This window comes from Eimeria mitis, genomic scaffold (genome assembly GCF_000499745.2).
Source record: "Eimeria mitis Houghton genomic scaffold, Emh_scaff1695, whole genome shotgun sequence".
NCBI classification, from domain to species: domain Eukaryota; phylum Apicomplexa; class Conoidasida; order Eucoccidiorida; family Eimeriidae; genus Eimeria; species Eimeria mitis.
This window is the reverse complement of record NW_013570010.1, coordinates 1,198-2,092: the sequence shown is the minus strand read 5'-3', so window position 1 is coordinate 2,092 and position 895 is coordinate 1,198. Positions and strand designations below refer to the sequence as shown.

The window sequence follows — 895 nt, the reverse complement described above, 5'->3', positions numbered from 1 at the left end:
GCCTTGTAGTGGTCCAAAGTAGATGCTTTGGAGGTGATGAGTTGTGCTAGAGGTTCAGTGGGCTTGGAAGAGAAGGAACCCTTCAAAGCGCATTAAATGGCTCCAAACCGCGTTTGTAAGTATCAGTATTTGTACATTTGGGTTTAGAATGTATGCATCCTTTGCTTTTCTGCAGGGGATGAACCCGTGTGCCTCGACGAAATCAACGCTGCACGCGAAGCTGCTGGACTCGAACACTTCAAAACGGAGAGCAGTGCAGACCTAGCGTTGCCTTCAGTTACCGTGGAAGAACCATCACAGCACAATGCTGCATGGGATCCTGTTTGTGAAGCTCTGACTGCAGTAAGTGTCTCTCAATGTGGCCCCCTGCCATTAGTCCCCCCATCTCTACTTCAGGCTGCCTCATTTCTTCGTCCGTGCTTTTTTCATTTCAGGAAGAGTCAGCAGGTGTAACGAAGAGCGCAACTGAAAATGGATTTAAAAGTGGTACATACGCCTACATGGAGTTGGAATCGGAGAAGCCCGACTGTGCCTCCGCAGTGAGCCACTGGAAGGACGCCGTCAGCAACTTCACTACGATCCCTCCGGCGAAGAATGGGCAAACGACACTCTATAATACACAGCAGAACATTTCTTTTGTTGCTCTGTACAATCCTCTAGACGATGCCGCTGCTGACTGCCGCGTCGTTACCTGCACTCGATCGGCAGCTACCCCATCCCCAGGAGGAGGGGGAGTGGCCGCCCTAAGCACTGGTGAAGGAAAGACAGGCTATGCTCTACTGTGCATGACCACACCTGAAGCTCTTACAGCGGAAGCACCTCCCTTCGAGTAAGTTGGCAACCGACTCCTGCAAAACGACAGTTGGCTACAGAGCTGGGCTTGTGGATGCGAACA

General features: G+C 51.5%; 1 protein-coding gene across 1 annotated transcript in view; it reads left to right on the top strand.

The window, feature by feature from the left end:
* Window positions 1-895, top strand: part of EMH_0041930 (SAG family member) — a gene marked incomplete at both ends in the record, with an annotated part of 1,789 nt that overhangs the window by 669 nt on the left and 225 nt on the right. The window contains 2 exons of the mRNA XM_013495678.1: window positions 148-342; window positions 435-829. Of these exons, the coding sequence (XP_013351132.1) occupies window positions 148-342; window positions 435-829 (590 nt within the window). The remainder of the gene's footprint in view (window positions 1-147; window positions 343-434; window positions 830-895) is intronic.